Source organism: Drosophila novamexicana, unplaced genomic scaffold (genome assembly GCF_003285875.2).
Source record: "Drosophila novamexicana strain 15010-1031.04,08,12 unplaced genomic scaffold, DnovRS2.1 tig00004555-arrow-pilon, whole genome shotgun sequence".
In the NCBI taxonomy this organism is placed as follows: Eukaryota; Metazoa; Arthropoda; class Insecta; order Diptera; family Drosophilidae; genus Drosophila; species Drosophila novamexicana.
Genome location: NW_020825052.1, coordinates 4,455,353 through 4,469,708, shown reverse-complemented (window position 1 = coordinate 4,469,708; position 14,356 = coordinate 4,455,353). Strand labels below are relative to the sequence as shown.

Genomic DNA, 14,356 nt, shown 5'->3' with positions numbered 1-14,356 from the left:
AACCATTAGAGACGTGGACTAGCGGCTAATTGGGCGCTGATTAGACACTAAATGCAAGAGTATTGAAAGCTTGCTGATATTATTGGTTATCAGTCGTTTAATATATAAATGTATGTACAAAAAATATTGTTTATATAGCTAAGGTATTTGCCTAAATTTAGCTAGCATTAAATGATTTAAAGTCTTGGTGCGCCTACTTTTGGGCTGGTCACGAGAAGTCGCGAAACTTTTGTTGTGCTTGACGTAGCGTCAAGAACTTTGTCTCTGGTAGATACCAATGGCTGAATAAGAAGCCCAGCAGCATGAACACTCCAAGACCGTAGAAATAGACGCCATCAATGTGCACGCTGGGATCCACGTTGCAGATAGACAAATGTACAGTCAACTCCAAAATATAAGCGAATGAGATGCACATACGCTTTACAGAAAGTGGGAAGGCCTCTGATAGGTAGACAGAACTGGGTGCGAAGCCAAGTCCAGCAAAGAATTGGAACATTAGCAAAAGCCACAAAGCCGTCTTCAAGTCTGGAAGCCGCACAAACTCCACATCCGTAAACCTGCTGGCTAGGCCAATGGACGCACCGCCACAGATCATGAAACCAATCAGCTGGGTTATCTTGCGACCAAGCGTATCCTGAACTAAGGCGCCGCTGCAGCTGCCGGCCAAACGTAGAAGTCCAAAGAGCACATAGGGCCCGTTGCTTAGGCCATAGACGCTGCTGCTGCTCAATGTAAGCGTAAAGACGACCAGCATGCTTGTGCTCATGGCATAGAGGGCCCGGAGCAGACAGAGGCGCAAGAGGGCAGGCAGCGCCTGACACCAGGCCTGGCTAGCTCCCAGTGTCCTGTTATGAGTGATATAAGAAGTGTGCTCAGTCAGCTGATCGTTGGTCTCTGCCGTGACAGCTCTGGGATACTGCAGGCGGATTATAGCATCGATGGCCAGCTCCTGTTCGCCCTGAGTCAGCAGACGAACTGGTGACTCTACAATGAATATGCTGGCCAGGCACAATGCACTAGCACCATATATGGTACATAGCACGCCCTGCAGCTTGTCCACAGACAGATCAGAGTCCGGGCTCCAGCTGACGCTGAAAACAATCTGCATGAATATGCCCAAAGTGCAGGACATTTGCTCCGTGACGGAGGCCAGGGTTCCCCGTTTATAACACACTGCCAACTCACCGGCTATGGCCAGCGTGGACGGTAACGCGAGCCCATTTGCTAGGCCATTAAGGTAACGTGCAGCCAGCATAGCCTCAACTTGCAGCTGTGTCGCAGTGAACAGAATACCGCCAATGATTGTGAGCAGGCAGCAGAGTTGCTGAAAAGCCCGAAGGGTATGTTTATCAGTATATTTATCTTTATATGAAACCATACACTAACCATGAGTAATTTGTAGGTGAGGTGCCTGGCAACTACAATGCCAAGTAAAGACCCGATGATGGCTCCGATGAACCAAGAGATCCGCAGATGCGTACTGATCACCAATTCGTCTGCCAGGCTGTCAAAGCCAATGCTCCAGGCTATGTTCATGCCGCCCGACAGGAAGATCAAAGCAGCTATAATAGGAGGAGCATTATTATTGTTTATTGGATTAGCAGAGTTGATTGCTGATTGATAGCTATTAACTGGAGTCGACGGTTTGTTCAGAAAACTGGTTAAGTATCCAGGTCGTGTTGCTTTAAAAGCTTGTAAGAACTGTTCAAACTTTTTGATATATCTTTTTACTAAGTATATCAAAGTTTTACTAGGCATAAGACCCATTGAGTGCTTCCAAAAATTTGCATGCATGTACCGTACATTCGATTATCTTTTGTTTAAGGTTTATTGGAAGGTATAAGTATGCCTACTTCATACTTACCGGCACCCAAGGCATTTGCCTGTGGCTGATTGCGCATATCACGGATGCAGCAGCTGGCTGGTCTTTGATATGGTAGTTGCCGTTGTGGGAGTGGCTCCTGATTTGGCTCTGGCAGTGGTGAGTATCCCACTGTGGATTGTGACGCCGTTCGCTGATATTCGTTCCTTTGTTCCATGTCGGTTATGTGTACGACCACCTTTGTCGAGGTACAAGAGACTACTACACGAAACAAAATATTTTGGACTCTATGTCGAACAGGTTTCCGTTTGACTTATCCATTAGTAAACGTTTCTTATCGCATTGATTGATAAACGCTTAGAGTCCATAGGATCGCAGCTACTATCGTTATCAGTGGCAGTGGCCATGGCGCAACCTTTTAGCCAGTCACTTATCTATGAATGTTTATATTGGATTGCAGGCACGTTCGATAGACGCATTTGTTACCTTTTGTATGTTGATATTTTGATTTGTATTTCTGGGCTGATAATAGTTTTGCTGATAGTTATCTCATGTAAATTTCATATTAGCGATTTGTGCGATTTTACACACACATATTCTCTTTTTCTATCATTCGGCGAGTTGTTCTTCTCTCTTCGAGCCTATGACGCGCGCTCTTTGACACTCTTAGGTTTTAATGTTTTCAGTATCGACTATGACTCAACATTTATTGTTAAAACTCACTAATAACCAAGATTCTTTTTAGCTTCTATAGAAACTATAAATTTTGAGTTATTGAATATAAAATTATCAGTATGCAAAGTGTGTCCTTTTTTTGCAGGCAGCAAATATGTCAGGCGGATCGAACAGTATTTTTAGAAGTAAGCGGTCAGAAATAAGCTGCATAATTTCTTGTTTTTTTATTTTTTTATTTTCTGTTTATTCATATTTATACTTACATTTTCAATGGCTACAGGAAATAAGTAGAAGACACATTATCAGATATGCATTAAATCAATACTTTAACAAAATTACAGTCCGTTCGTGATATAAACTTTAAATAATATTACGCATATATATTTTTTATTATTGTATTTATATCAACGCATTGTGTTGTCGTCTAAATTAGAAGCAGCCTCTGAATTTCTTTTGTGACTCGCGTAGTGTAGTTCTTTGTGTCTCAGGCAGGCACCACATAGCCAATATGAAGACGGCCGGGTAGATGCCACCGATAACGTAAAAGAAATCGTTAGTGATGTCGCAAGTGGATATGATAATAAGCACCAGCAGCTCGACAATGAAGGTTACGCTAATAAAGTGCTGTTTAACAATTAATGGATACGCCTCGGCCAGGTATGCAGAGGAGGCAGCGAAAGCCACGCCAGCAAATAACTGAAATATATCTAGCATAATTGTAACTCCATTGTAGAGCGGATGATGGAATTGACTGGCTATTCCAAATGCCAAGCCCCCACATGCGACGAGCCCAAGAAGAGTTGACTTCTTGCGTCCGATCGAGTCCATCCAAAAGCAGGCTATGATGCTACCCAACAGACGACAGACGCCAAATGGGATATAAGACCACCTCGTCTCCCAATAGTTGTGAGAGGTACTTGCGCTTACCAGCACGGCATAGAACATGAAGCTGGATATGCTGATGGCATTAAGAGCACGAAGTATGCAAAGTTTTGTAAAGGCTGGAGTTGCCTGAACAAAGCTTTGCTCAGGTGGCAGTTCCTTGTTTTCGGCAACATAAAGCTTGTGCTCCGCCAGCTGAGCATACACTTCACTATTCACGACATAGGGACGTTGCAGGCGACGGAGTGCATCGGTGGCTTCAAGGTCCTGTCCACTGGCCAATAAATCCACCGGCGACTCGATGAACAGCAGTGTGGCAAAGCATAGTCCAAGAAATCCAAACACTGCAGCGAGAATGCCATTTATGCGCTCGGGATTGGAACCATCTGAATAATAACTTGTACTCAATGTGGTGGATATTAAGATTTGCAAAAAAATGCCCAAGTTAAAGCTCAGCTGCTCAGTGGCTGCACAAATTTTTCCGCGCATGTAAAAGACGGCCAACTCCCCGGCAAGCGCCAGTGTTGGAGCCAATGCCAATCCATTAGCAATGCCATTTAAGTACAGAGCAGCCGTCAGAGCATCCATATTTTGATGGGTGCTGGCATTCAATATACCGCTAATAAGCACCAGCATCGAGCAAAATAGCTGCCAGAGGTATGAAAATAGAGTTAAAGTGTGCAGTGGTGCAAGTTTGCAAATATGCCTACCGTGATCGCCCTCTTTGGGACCACCTTGGGAAGAAAGCCGCTAATTGCCGCTCCAATAATAGCACCAATGAACCAAGCTATGCGCAGATGCGTTGTTAGATAAGAGTAAACAGTTCTGCGGAATCCAATGCTCCAGGCAATGTTCATACCGCCCGAGATGAAGATGAGCGTAGCTGAAAAAATATCAAACTGGTAAGTCACATGTAAATGCAGCAAACTCTTATAGAGTATAAAATTTCTGTGAATTGCGCAAAATAAGTTTTTTACTTTTCATAGGTTTGGATAGGACAGCCACAGAGTCTACTAGGCCAAAGTGAAGATATTAAAGTAGCTAATCGCCAAATGATTTAATTATTTTTAAGTATTGTTATCAGTGGCTTGGTGAAACTTACCTGCACGTAAGACATTCATTTGCGGCCTATTGGTTTTATCGCGGTTGAAACAGCCACTGGGTCGCACTTGAACTATGCTCTGCGGTGGTGGTTGTGGCGGCTCGGGCAGACCATAGTTGTGTTGAGGCAGGGAGCCAAAGCTTTGCAGCGGTGGTGCGTAACCCGGCGGTGGGTATGGGTGCTGAGTATACACCTGTTGGGGCTGCGTTTGCTGTGGGAATACGTTTTGGGTGGCTTGGGAGTAATCGTACCTATGATATTCATGTTGAGAATAACCAGGAGGTTGGCAGTCCTGTGGTGCCTCTGACGGTGCAGACGGGAACCCATATGCAGGTGCCTCTGGAGGTAAATGTTTATCGCTCTTCATTTTGTTTTCGTAACGCATCCAGAGAATATTTTATTTTGGAGTGCGTTTTGCTACTAAATGCTTACAATTTTGACCAAAGCGTTATTTATGCTTTATTGCTTTGCTGGAAAAACTGATAAGGCCGTACACCTACGCCCTCTTATTGATAAGACCATATATAAAATGATAAGAGCGGTTGGCATAACCATGCCCATAAAATTTGCTAATATCGCGTCAAACTAGGCTCTTCGCATAGGTTCTTCGATATAGCGATCAAGTAATTTATAGCCCTTTACACATTAAAGCGGCTTGTACTTCCCCTTTCAAAAAAAGGATCAATATGTTAAGGGAACAGCTGTGGTGAAATACCGGTATGTTTTTATTCAAGTCGTATTTTTAGACGCTGATTTATAATTTATGACATACAGATATAAAGCACAAAGGTCGCATATTTCATTTCTGTTCTATAATGTGCGCAGTATATACGATAATTCTAGTAGCTACAGCAAAAATAGCTGCATTGATTGAATGATTGGATGGGAATAGTTTATTATAATAAAAGCCATTTACTTCAAAGTAGCGCCTAATCATGAATGTTGTTATGCTGATGGGAATGTAAGTAATGAGATTTACTTAATTAAAAGCCCATGCTTATCATACCCTTAAATTTGTCTTGTGATTCACGTAAAGTGGTTCGTCGGGTCTCTGGCAGACAGAAGATCCCCAGGAAAAAACCAATCAGGTACAAGGCACCCAAAAAGTAAAAGAAAATGGCATGACCTTGAATGCTGTACTTCACAGATGAAATGATAATGAAGACCAGCATTTCGACTATGAAGGTTGATGCAATGAAGTGTTGCTTAACGCCCAGTGGATATGCCTCTGAGAGGTAGGCAGAGGTGGCCGTAGAGGCAATGCCTGCAAAGAGCTGAAACACGCATAGCAGGGCAAGGATTGTATCTCCATCAGCGTAGTGAATAGAATAGACGTCACCGATTAATTTAGCAATTCCAAAGGACAAGCCACCGCAGACCACGAGGCCAAAAAGCGTTGGGCCCTTGCGTCCTGCTGACTCCATGCAAAAGCTGCTGATGAATGTGCCCAGCCAGCGAGCAGCGCCGAACGCAATAAACCGCCAAGTAAGACTACTTAGATAATAGCTGGACGTAAAGGAGACTATCAGGGCGTAAAACACAAAGGTGGAAAAACTCATGGCATTTAGGGCTCGCAGATAGCATAGTCTTACAAAAGCTGGCAAGGCCTGGACAATGCTCTGGCTTGTCGACAAATCCTTGTTCTGCGCCAGATAACGTTTGTGCTCCTCCAGCTGCGCGTATGTCTCTGTGGTGATCGTGTACGGCCGCTGCAGACGGCGTAGTAAATCGAGAGCCTTCTGCTCTTCACCATTGGCCAGCGTTATCACTGGCGACTCAATACAGAGTATACCAGCAATTACTAGCCCAATCAGCCCATAGATGCCAGCCAGTACGCCATGCATTTGCTCTGCATTAAAGCTATTATAGTTGTAGCTCGTGGACCAGGATGACACATATATAATCTGAATAAAGAATCCCAGCGTGTAGCACATTTGCTCAATGGACGCGGTAATTGCGCCCCGCATATAAAATACTGAAACCTCGCCGGCCAGTGCCATAGTGGGAGCAAATGCCAATCCATTGGCTATGCCATCTAGATAGAGACTCGCCTCTATGGCTTTGATGTTGTACCGAGTGCTTGCAATCACAATTCCACCAATCATAACCAGAAGTGAGCAGAAACACTATAGAATTGATGCAGTGCATTAGAAAATAGTAGCTGCGGTGTGGAACTGATTCCGTATGCTTACCAAAACAACTTTCTTTGGCAATTTGTTTGCCAGAAAACAACTGAATACTCCTCCAATGATGGCGCCAATAAACCAAGCCACGCGCGTGTGTACAGGAAGGTATTGAACATAAAAATTGTGGAAACCAATGCTCCACGCTATATTCATGCCGCCCGATAGAAAGATGAGTGCAGCTAAAATAATAGAATTATAATTTAAATTAATGCAGGAACATTTTTGATCAATCAGTTGATCACTGACAGGCGCGGGCAAAACCTGCACGTCAGCGAACTACAAAGCTGATTGACAGGGACTATCTTATCGACAGCAGGTCTTTTTATGGCCAGCTGACTAATTCTCAGTGGTTAAACATACCCGCGCCCGCGGCATTTGATTGTGGTTTGTTCTTTTGGTTTCGGTTATACCAGCCAGTGGGCTGCACCACAATTGGGGAGGACGGCAGTGGCTGTGTCGGTGGTGGTCCATAGTTCTGTGGGGGTGGTGGGCCGAAGTTCTGTGGAGGTGGTGATCCATAGTTCTGTGGAGGTGGTGCCCCAAAGTTTTGTGGCGGTGGTACATAATTCTGGGGAGGATACCCTGGCTGTGGATAAGATGTCTGTGGTGGATATCCTTGTGGTGGATAACCATGCTGCGGATAACCTTGTGGTGGATAGTTTTGTGAACTGCCCGGTGGTGCCGATGTGAAGCCATATGACGGTGGATCAGGTGGCAAATATTTATCGTTCATTTTGGTTTTGGTGATCCACTCCCTCAACAGTTTCTAACTGCAACCTGTTGGTAACTGAATGCTCAAACTCACGGTCAAGTCATTTTTGTAACTTTTCGTTGGTAAAACTCGTTGGTAAATTGATAGGGGGGCTAGATAAACGCCTATCGCTGCTGCGATAAGCGAACCATGGACAAAATCACACGCGCGTTCTTAAATGTGAATTGGTGATAACATAGCTTATCAGGCTGTTCATAAACTTTGATTAAGACGGGACATGAAGACCAAACTAATACTTGAAATATGGCTAATTTATTAGATGTCTGCTTATGTGCTTTCCCTTATTAAAAGCGATTAATAATTTTGCTATTTTGTTTGTGATTATTTAGCAGTAAATTCTAGGTAACTGAGTCATGACAGGTTATGGCAGGTTAGTATATCCGAGAAACACTTTTATCAAATTTATTAAGGCATTTATTGCGGTGTTCGACTTCTCAAGTATTTACTAAACGTGAGCTCATGCGGCTGAGGGTTGCATGAAATATTTAACTATAGTTAGTAAGGTTTCAGGTCGTTTAGTATTAAGATTTTTAATTGAATCACTTCTTATGTGGTGTTTTGATGGAGAGCTTTTAACAAATACGCGCTTTATTAAGTTTAGTAATATGCTTTTATATCAGAAATCTTCATTGAACCACTTTCGAATCTTAAAATGACCCTTTGCAAGCGTTGTCAGCCTCGTCTCCGGCAAACAAAAGATGCCCAGCAAGAAGAAGGTTAAGGATATGCCACCCGATATATAAAAATAGATGGATATGCCCGAGTGCGTTGGCGTATAACTGCAAAAGCCCAGCCTAATCAGCAACTCAAGGGCATATACGAGCGCAACAAAATACGGTTTGACTGCCAATGGAAAAGCCTCGGTCAGGTACACAGCGGAAGCTGCATACGCCACGCCCGCGAAAAACTGAAAACAAAATAAGAGGGACAAAGCAGCGATCATGCGAGGTAAACGCTGGAATAATGTGGCAAAGGCAATGGCAAAGACACCGCCAGCAAAGGTGCCAAACAGCGACGGCTTTTTTCGGCCACCGGAGTCCATTAGGAAGACAACAGAGATGCAGCCGCTCAAGCGCAAAGTGCCAAATACCACATAGGGCCATGTGTGAAACTCAGGTGTTAGTTCCACTGCTGTTTCGAACAGAGCGCTCCATATGATGGGAGTCATGCTCAATGCATACAGTGAACGATGTGCGGCGACCTTCAGCAACGGCACCAGACCGCGTTGTATGCTCTGACTCCAACTCAGATCCCGATTGGCAGCTACGTAGCGTTTGTGCTCATCTAACAGCAGGAATGTTTCGCTGGTCACCACCGATGGGCGCTGCAGATGACGCAGTGCATCCACTGCAGCCTGCTCGTTGCGGCGAAGCAGCAGATACACGGGCGACTCGATGCAGCAGGTCAGTGCCAAGGCGAGTGCCACAACACCATATATGATGCTGAGTAGGCCATGCACCTGATCGGCCACAATAGTCACATTCCAGCCGCTTTGCCAGATGGCCGTGTAGAACAAGAGGATGAAGATGCCGAAATTGTAGCTCAACTGCTCCACGGCAGCGGCTAGCACGCCGCGCATCTCACAAACAGATAGCTCGCCCACAGTAGTCAGAGTGGGAACAAAGACCAAGCCATTGGCAAATCCATCCAAGTAGCGTGCTGCAATAATGGCATTTGGTCGCTCAGGCAGCGTAAGGAAGAGCACACCACAGATCAGCACCAGGCATGAGCTGAACACCTATTGATAACATCGTGTCAATAGGTTTAGTACCCTCAGCTGCACCACCAATTATCAATCCATCGATACTCACATAAACGGGTCGCTGTGGTGTGCGGTGTGTCAATATGACGCTCAATGCGGCTCCAAGGAGCGCCGCTCCATACCAACAGATTTGCATGTGCAGCGTCAGTGTGAGCAGTTCCATATGCATGGATTGTGCCGCAAAGCCAGCGCCCCAGGCCAGGCTCATGCCGCCTGAAACAAAGATGAGCGAGCCAGCGCCCAACGCATTCCATTGCGGCTTATTCTTGCGACAACGACTTAGCCAGCTGTGGTGCTCCGGGCTTTGCTTTCGCTTCTGTTCTTGCTCCTGCTCCTGCTCCTGCTGGAAGGAGCCACGCGGGGTTCCTGTCTTATCGCCTGTCATTGGCGTACTACCAGGAACCCATTGATCCTATTTATATTTATAAGTCACGCACGGACCGCTGCGCTGTTCGTATACTATCAGCTTATCGCGGGCAATTACCATAAAGCGAAGCCCGCTGCCGTTAAGCTCATCAATCTAAACACAAAAAATCAATATAATACCATATTAAGACTTTTAATTAATAGCTACTATTTCGGCCATAAACGCCATAAACGTGCATTACTATGCGATAAGCTCTCCGAATTACGCCCTTCTCATGCGCACTGGAAGAGCAACTGTACGAGTTCGCTGCGGAATTGTCATTGAATAATCACGCTTCACAACAATTATGCTCATTTGGATAATTGACTGCTTGGGCTCAAAGCAAAGACTGCTAATAAATAATTACCAAATATATGTGCATATACTTGGTCTTATTAAGTTTTGCAGGCTTGTAGGTATACTTAAAAGCAATAATGTTGTATTCAAATATTGTGCTTTTCCAACAATAAACTGTTATTTAGCAGTACAAAAGATAATGCTCGCAGTTTCTTAGCAATATATCCAATTATTATTGTATGCATTAATTTAGAGTGCTTAAATAGGTTTGAAAGTTCAGTTCGTATTATATATTTTTAAGAACTATATACAGTTTTATATATAATTCGCAAAGAACTTATGAAAGTTTATAAAACATCTGTCACTTGGTTGTGCATCAAGAAAATAACTCTAATCTAATCAAGACATTAAGACTTATGTGCTCAATATAATAAGTATTATCAAGCCGCTATATAATTTAGACCCTATATAAAACAATTTGTCGGAAGATGAAATTTGTATATAAGTTCGCAATTTTTTTAACTTACCACCGAATTTCAAGCATACATCACCCGAAGATAACTTTTCTTTCTATTTTTGAAGGATTCTCGTTCTACAAATTGGTGGGAGATACAGTTCTTCAAGCCTAATACTTCATTCGAAATGATGGTCTTTAAATCGTTGTCATTTGTGTCTGCAATGCGTTGTCATATTGTCTGGTGAGCGTTGATTAAAATAGCTGCGCCCGCTTGGTGTTATTACAGACGTGAATTCCATTCGCCATTGCATTGCATTTGTCAGCTTGTTTATGGGTTGCATTAGCCAACTTCGTTGCTAGGAGCCTGTGGCCAGTAGGGAAGTGTCGGACTCATGCGTTTGCTGACCCAACCCAACGAAATAGTGTCAGGCAGAGGGAGTTGCACACACGGAATGTGATATAAGGCAAGTGGAAAATGGCGTAGAAACTTTTATCGCAGGTGCTTTTCCTGCCTGTGTTGTGAAATCTTTCGCATCTTTTACGGCAAATTTAAGCGATTTCCGCCCACAACCGCTGCAGAGGAAGGATAGACAAACGTAGCCGGGCATTGGCATCTAAGTTTTGAACGAGCAACTAAGTTCGCGATAATGTTTGACTATGTGAGCACATGATACGCCCACAAGCACTGGGAATGGCTATGTCCGGGGCGATGTGCGACTTTTGTGGGCTTGTGCGGCGTTAAAATAAATTTAATTTTATCGCTACATAAATACATGCTCAGCAACAGACCGACTCGCAGTTTGGAGCTTCTGCCATGACTTGCAGCCAATCGACTCTCCAAGTGACACTTCCGTGGAAGTTTCTTTGGCATTTTTATTTCTGTGTTTTAGCTGCTTGTGGCTTGCCACATTTTACTTTTATTTACCGAGTTGCAAGCCGTAAATCCTATAGGAAACACTTAAAGTTAATGTTTTGTTTATCTTGTACAAGATTTGCAGATGCCTACATATATATTAATTAGGCTGAACTGGAGACTCATCATATATTGTTGCATTTTCATGACCACTCAAACTAATATATAAATAAATGTTTTATTGATTGGCTACGAGCCTGCTCTTGGAGAATTTTTATGCCAACACAAAATGGGCAATTGTCGGTTTTCAGATTTACGAGCCTTGGCCTCAATGTGTATCATAAACATTGCAAAATCCAAATGCAATTTATAAAGAAAAAAACAAGAAAAATCGTTTTCTCTGGGCAGTCGGGCAGGATATATATCTGCAAATGTGTACTATATTTCTATACTTAACTGTCTCGTTTTTCTACCGATCTTGATCTAATGTTAGGAGTATAGTTATTGCTGAGCTTGATTGACTTGAGCCAAAGGTGCTTCATATTTAAATTATATTTTGCCTTTTATTTTCTATGTTAGCTGTTTTATATAGTGCAGCCTAAATGTTGATAATTATAGGAACACGGGAAATTTATCAATAAAAACGTAATCTGTTCTCTCAAAAGGAGTAGATTCATCACCAAATCTGAAGACTCGCTAATTAAAACATGTTCAGGTGGATTAAGGGACATGGCAAGAAGGAGTCAGTAGGTGCTGAGTTGCAAGGATATAAAGTCAATCTCTATTTTGGCCCTTAATAAGTCGAATTCAAACATCTCAGCAAATTTAGAAACTTGCTGTGTGTAGGTAACTTCATATAGCAGTCGGTTTTCCCAGATGGTTGAACTAGAAAGAGTATATGGGAAGTTTATTTGCCTGCGACCATTGACTGAGTGACAAATGGTGCCAATGTGTGCTAACATTCCGCTAGCTTCTTCCATAAACCAAGCTTAATGTGCTGAAATAATAATGCTTTGTAGTTTTCTTGTGTGCGTGTGGGCGTGTTTTTGACCTGCTTATCGAGTGCAGAGTTTAATTTTACTTGCCCCAAGCCCTGTTTCATTTGACAGGCTATAGAATTTTTATGTTTCCTGCTGAGATTTACATGCAATCCACGGCAAATGTTATTTATGCAAATTTCAATGGAGTTGCCCAAAGTCAGATCACAAATTAATTTATCTCAAAAAGGCAACACAAATCCTGATTAACTTCAAGGCATGGAATATGCGACAGCGCATAATAAAAAAGGGCAAGAAGCTTCCCCGCCAGGAAAACAAAACAATTGTGAAAGCTATATGAGAAGGAATACATGGATGTTCACATATCCTTGTCCTTGCATGCTTCGTGTGCGTGTGTGTGGATGTGTGTTGGTTAATGCGTGCTAATAAATTTCAGCAACATTTGTACCTTTTTTCTGGGGCGTGCTCTTATTGTTAACACAAGGCGGTGCGATGCCTACCAAATTCCTTTGCGTTCGCCTTTGTCCTTGCTGCCATTTTTTTGTTGTCTTTATTGCCGGCTATGCGAATCGCAGCGACTTCGCCATGCGCCAACGATGCCTGAAAAATGGGAACAATTCATTTGCAATGCCCAACAGCAGTCGCAGTGGAAATCTCGTCAAAGCAGCAGCTACGTCTAAAGCTGCAGCTCCTTCGCGAGGCTCAGTTTTCATGTAGCTTATGTACGCATAGTTGTTAGTTTGCCAGCCGGAGTAGCAGTCGTTCGACCAAGTGATTTGTTTTGCTTCGTTTGGCAACAAATCAGAAGATAAACGACATCGATTGTGGCAAACGACATGGTCGCCCCAATTTTAAATCCGCCCCAAAGGGTTGTCCTGGCCTCTTAAAGGCCAACGGCTTCTCTTTAGTGCCGATAAATGTCACGGCTTTTAGCTTAGATGCCGCGAAAATTATAAATAGCATTTAGGAATGGCAAGCAACATTCAATGCAATGTGTACGGACATGCATTTAAAATCGCATTATGCGAGTGGAAACAACTGATGTTATTTTAGTTTCCACACAACTGGCCAATGTTGCACGTAAACATTTTAATAATCCCTTCGCTCCGGCTGACGTTGCTGTGGCCGTTGTTATTGTTGCTGCTCTTATTTAATTATGCATAACGAGCGACTTGGGCGCCAGGACACCCACAGAGCGCACAGCAGGGCAGCCAAACAGGTTTAGAAATAATTGAAAACAATCGGATTAAAATGTGCACAGCGGTTGGCAAAAATTGAACTAGCCAAGAGAACCGGAAATAAAAGAAATAATCAACATTTATATACAAATTAAACAGGTCAGTGTGCGTGTGAGAATATGTGTGCTAGGATATTATACTAATTAAGGCCAATAACCTCTGGGATTAGTGAGCAAATATTTGAAAAGTAATCCTGAAGCGATTATGAGAATTGATGACCAAGAGTTGTTGCGTTACATGAACCCTCGACCCCAGAGAGAAAGACGATGCTAATTTCACAATTTATACTTACACGAGTAAAGTAGCATATCAAAGTGTTGAGTAATTTATGCAATTTCTATCTTTTCGATTGTTTAATTTACTGTGCCAACAAGTTCTACTTCACATGCCTTCGGTATGTGCTTCATATTTACATAGACAATAATAAAGTTAAGACAATAAAGGCTTATTAGCTAACACCTTTCCAAAACACCTACCCTTAAGTTTGGAGTATTCGTAGCAGGAGCTACGCGCTGCAAAATGTACATTAGTTTTGGCGTAGCATTTGATTTAAAGCAGCGACGGCGTCGTGCGCGGCGTTTGAGCAATCTAATTAAATGTTATGTTTATGTTAAAAGTTAAATATACCAACTCACACACTCACACTCGTAGTGTTAGTTCGTGTGTTCAGTACCAGCATAGTTGGGGCTATCATGTGGTCTTGCACTGGCCTGACATTTAACGAGGTACTCAAAGTTTTATGCTGCGTCTTGAGGCCTAGTAAAAGTCATAATTTTTATGAGCACATTGTCTTAAAATGATGGCTGTGTTTAATGTATGGCTGGCATTATGGACAACTTTAATCTTAAGCCACCTGACATAAAGTTCAACTTAGTTGCTCTGTTGCCGTGGCTTAAACTAATGGCC

General features: G+C 43.0%; 4 protein-coding genes across 4 annotated transcripts; all 4 read right to left on the bottom strand.

Annotated features, from left to right (window-relative positions):
• Nucleotides 1–109: 109 nt before the first annotated feature.
• Nucleotides 110–2,040, bottom strand: LOC115770262 (D-xylose-proton symporter-like 2). Its single transcript, XM_030715479.1, has 3 exons — nucleotides 1,865–2,040; nucleotides 1,387–1,562; nucleotides 110–1,324 (listed from the first exon to the last, which is right to left on the bottom strand). Exons 1-3 carry the CDS (start codon nucleotides 2,037–2,039, stop codon nucleotides 209–211), a joined length of 1,467 nt encoding a protein of 488 aa, XP_030571339.1. The 5' UTR covers nucleotide 2,040; the 3' UTR covers nucleotides 110–208.
• Nucleotides 2,041–2,789: 749 nt separating this feature from the next.
• On the bottom strand, nucleotides 2,790–4,848 carry LOC115770342 (arabinose-proton symporter-like). The gene is made up of 3 exons (XM_030715580.1): nucleotides 4,482–4,848; nucleotides 4,090–4,262; nucleotides 2,790–4,027 (listed from the first exon to the last, which is right to left on the bottom strand). The coding sequence occupies exons 1-3, from the start codon at nucleotides 4,846–4,848 to the stop codon at nucleotides 2,927–2,929; spliced, it is 1,641 nt and encodes a 546-aa protein (XP_030571440.1). The 3' UTR covers nucleotides 2,790–2,926.
• Nucleotides 4,849–5,351: 503 nt separating this feature from the next.
• LOC115770409 (sugar transport protein MST8-like) lies at nucleotides 5,352–7,758 on the bottom strand. Its single transcript, XM_030715670.1, has 3 exons — nucleotides 7,028–7,758; nucleotides 6,674–6,846; nucleotides 5,352–6,607 (listed from the first exon to the last, which is right to left on the bottom strand). The coding sequence occupies exons 1-3, from the start codon at nucleotides 7,398–7,400 to the stop codon at nucleotides 5,465–5,467; spliced, it is 1,689 nt and encodes a 562-aa protein (XP_030571530.1). The 5' UTR covers nucleotides 7,401–7,758; the 3' UTR covers nucleotides 5,352–5,464.
• Nucleotides 7,759–8,055: 297 nt separating this feature from the next.
• LOC115770341 lies at nucleotides 8,056–14,144 on the bottom strand. Its single transcript, XM_030715579.1, has 3 exons — nucleotides 14,094–14,144; nucleotides 9,251–9,517; nucleotides 8,056–9,177 (listed from the first exon to the last, which is right to left on the bottom strand). The coding sequence occupies exons 1-3, from the start codon at nucleotides 14,142–14,144 to the stop codon at nucleotides 8,056–8,058; spliced, it is 1,440 nt and encodes a 479-aa protein (XP_030571439.1).
• Between the last annotated feature and the right edge of the window lie 212 nt (nucleotides 14,145–14,356).